The 3,950-nt window shown below is 32.5% G+C and overlaps 1 protein-coding gene across 1 annotated transcript in view; it reads left to right on the plus strand.

The window, feature by feature from the left end:
- Window positions 1-3,430, plus strand: part of LOC108743477 — a 13,518-nt gene extending 10,088 nt beyond the window's left edge. Inside the window, exons 3-5 of the mRNA XM_018479052.2 lie at window positions 555-857; window positions 2,924-3,119; window positions 3,180-3,430. Coding sequence (XP_018334554.1) covers window positions 555-857; window positions 2,924-3,119; window positions 3,180-3,370 — 690 coding nt within the window. The 3' untranslated portion in view covers window positions 3,371-3,430. The remainder of the gene's footprint in view (window positions 1-554; window positions 858-2,923; window positions 3,120-3,179) is intronic.
- Window positions 3,431-3,950: the final 520 nt, after the last annotated feature.

A 3,950-nucleotide genomic window follows, 5' to 3' on the forward strand; every position in this document is an offset into this window, starting at 1 on the left:
GTTGAATTTACTTGAAACTTGGTATATATGCTGTTTGATATTATTAATCAAATGAAAAGAGGTTGCAACGTTTCCATGGGGTATATTTTATTTGTACTCGGATTTACTCGAAGGTTGCTCATTGTTGAAATTAAGCAAATACGTGTTTTGACAATTTTTAAAAATCAACCCTTAAGGATAAAGTATTGCTGCTACGTTTGTGTTTGAAATCTAAGATGGCGACATTATATAAAATTAAAACATTGTAAGGGTGAATTGGGAGTTAAAAGGTTTTATGGAGAAACAATATTAATTTATGCGAGCAAAGCCGCGGGGAAAAGCTAGTATTTATATAAAATACATAGTGTTGGCCTTTGCAATGGTTATAATCTGATTTTTATGATTTCCTTTTCTGCCATTGTTTTAGAAAGCTTTTAATCGTAATGTACGTAACTACAATAAATTACACAAGTTTTTCCTTTCCAAAATAATCTCGATTAATTTTAAAGATTTGTATTTATGTGGTTACTCATCCTTAAGTTTTTTAAAAAAACTTTTTTATTTGTTTGTTTCAGAGATTTACACAGCCTCTTAGAGACATCAACAACCACGACCCTGTCTTCAGTAAAAGCAGTTTAGAGTATGTTTATGTACAAGATTATTTACCAATTTATCATCAGTTAACTGACGATCAGAATTTGAGTGTATCTGATATTGATATGACTAACTATCGAGTAGCACTTGCTTTCGTTGGAAACAACAATTTTACTGCAAACGGATCGTCAACCGATCCTGCAACAAGACAGACACGTATCAGGATAACTAGTCTAAGGAATATCAAAGCACCAGCAAGCATAAAACTAAACCTAACTGCTAGTGTAAGTACACATATGTTTAATACTTTCAGAAAAATGGGAATGTTGAGGAACCAGCCAATAATAATTTACACTTATCGACAGTCCTTTGTTTAAAAATTATATTTTTCCTTTTTTTACACAATTGAGTTGCCTAACTTTGCGCCATTTAGGTAGTTGAGTCACATAATTTAAAGTTATTTTTTTAATTGTCTTTATTTAATTAAAACTTATCACATTGAGGTAAATAACGGTTTAATATCTGAAAACACATTGTTTTAAACAATGATAGGTAGACGTCCTGTTAGAGATAAGAAAAGCGACAATATTTTCCATCCTTCTTGAATAAAATTTTGAGAGGATACTTGTACATGCTATTGAGAATGTCCGAAGCGCAATATATCTTAAGATACCCTGGTGTTTGTAAATAACCGCCAAGCTTACTAGTGAATGTCCGCCGGTAATTTTTTTCATGACGATTTCGATTATACACCAGTGAACAATGATATCATAATCACTAAGACGACATGGTTAATCTTCAGCTCATTCCTGTGCAGTTTTCCACATGCCATACAAAAAAATACTAAAAAAATCTGACACATTACAGGATTCGAACTCGCACACTCTGGCGTGGTAGACCTACGTTATAGCCATTGGGCTATTTAGAAAAACAGATGCGGGCAAGTCAACTTATGAAATCACGGAGATTATAATCTTTCTAGAAGTGAAATTTCGTTAGATGTGTTTTTATTGGTTGGATTATAACTGAAATTTTGACTATTAATGAAGGGCAGGTATAAAATGATGTCACAAATTGTTCTGCATTTTTGTGGACAATTGTAACACCTTAGTACTCCAAATTTTGATTCCAAAGCAACAATTTTATGGAAAGGTATTTTTGTACAAGAAGCATCAGTTATTTTGATTCCAACTTTTCGAACAAACATCGGCATGTGTTAACACTGTAAATTGCTGCATCCAATAAGATTCACAGAATCGTCTTGGTGCATGTTTATGTCCGATTCTGAAAGACTAATTGAACAATTTCAGACTTTCACTATCAAAATTAGGTTATTTAACATATACTGGTCATCTATAACGGACATTTACAGTAACGTACATAGAAAATTGTTTGTTTTAATCTTTAGACCGTCAAAAAGAAAATTGTTTATGATAAGTAATTTTAATGATCGAAAGTTGACCTTCACATGTTCTAAATCTAGCGATTAGATTTCAAAAAGTTCGTGTGGTTTAGATAATAGCAATTAATCAAAGTACGCTTTCGTTTATAAGGAAATTCTATTAATTGTAACAAGGAGATATATTGATAAAGATTAACAAAGCAAAAAAATATTGCTTATTTTTTTTGAGTCATGCCTTTATCATGTTATTGATATATTTAACAAAACTTAAAAGCATCTTAATCACATAATTATCTGAAAATAATATTTGGCTTTGCATTGTTAATATAATGAGTTCATTTTTCATTCAATGCTTGAAAGCAATTCTCTCGTGTTTGAAGGGTCAAAACCAAAGTCCTACAGTTCATGATTATTAGATCCTACAATAAATGATTATTGTTCATTTCAAGAAGTTAGAGATATGCCAGTTCCCTTTATTAGGATGCGCCGTAGCATAATTCCAAATTCACAACCGATCATCAAGGGAGAACTAGACGAAAGTGTACAGTAACATTTGCAAAATTATTTAAACTGCCTCGTTAAAATTTAGGTATATGCTTTATTTAAAAGCATATTTAGCCAAAAATAATAACAAGTTAATTAACTTAACGTTCTACACACCTATAAACTTTTGCTTTGTTTTCTTTTGTTAATTTATATACATTTTTGTTTTAAGAAATTGCTTAACATTTTCGTCTAGTACTGTACAGTTTTAGCCGATCTCTTAAGACCGCCCATCGAGATCTCTGCTCGTTCAAGCTTGTTCCAACTATTTCTGTCTTGCTCACGCCTGGTGTGTATTCTTTCTATCTTCGCGCAGATTTCTTCAAGGTCACAATTCTAACAAATTGAAATAGACTGTAATTGTTTGACTGTTTTGGTGTAAAAAGTTGATTTGTTTTTACATAGGACGTTAGAAGACCACTTCGCACCGCTTACGCAGATATAAACGTGCATGTACTTCTTAAAAGTAACGGATCAGTACCAGTTCCGGCATTTTCAAATGATTCATATGTGGTCAGTCACAAAAATGGCGAGCTCATTTTTAACCAAGAAATTCGTTTAGCAAAGGGAAATGGATATTTGGCAAACATCAAACAAATTGGTGAGACCAAAAATTATAAACTGCTGCTTAATTTTAATTCATTTATTGCATTACTTTCAGGTTACGAAGACTACTTCAAAGTGAGTTTCGCAAATAGGGCCGAAGGAGTATTGAAAGTAGATCTATTAAAACCCATATCTCATTTATCAGAAACAAAAAACAGCAATGTTCAATTTGAAGTACAACTGTTAAATGAAGGTTCATCTCAACCTGCTGTTACCAAAGTCACAGTCAATTTTCCTCAAGATTGAAAGAATTCGAGCGATGAAAAAAAACACATACACATACAATAAATATTATAGATTATAAAACACAAAAAATAGTGTCAGCAATGTAAATGAAAATAAATAATCAATCAAATATATTGCTCATTAAACTTTATTAACAAAAAACAGTATCAGCAATGTCAATAAAAAATATAATCAATCAAATATGTTGTTTTGTATGTATGGATGTGTATGAATGTATCGTTCAAATTTAAACGAAATGTGTGTTCGGACACATAGTAGAAGTAAAACTTCAACGGACAAGTGGAAAAACGATTCGCAACAAAATTTTTACTTCAAGTTTTATGGGCAGATTGTTAATGTACTTGTCGTTTTTCCACTTGTCCTTTCAAGTTTCACTTCTACTATGTCTCCCAGCACACATTTCGTTTTCACAGGTTTACTGCAAATTATGATTTGGTTTTTACGTGGAGAGTATAGAAAACAACAGCTGAGCACAGCACACGCCGTCGGGACTCTAGCGGACTCCCCGTCTCCGCGCGGCTGCGCATTTTATCCATCTAACACGGCTGTTACCATCTCTCAACCGCCGCCAGCTTTTCTC

This window comes from Agrilus planipennis, unplaced genomic scaffold, assembly GCF_000699045.2.
Source record: "Agrilus planipennis isolate EAB-ADULT unplaced genomic scaffold, Apla_2.0 scaffold461, whole genome shotgun sequence".
NCBI classification, from domain to species: Eukaryota; Metazoa; Arthropoda; class Insecta; order Coleoptera; family Buprestidae; genus Agrilus; species Agrilus planipennis.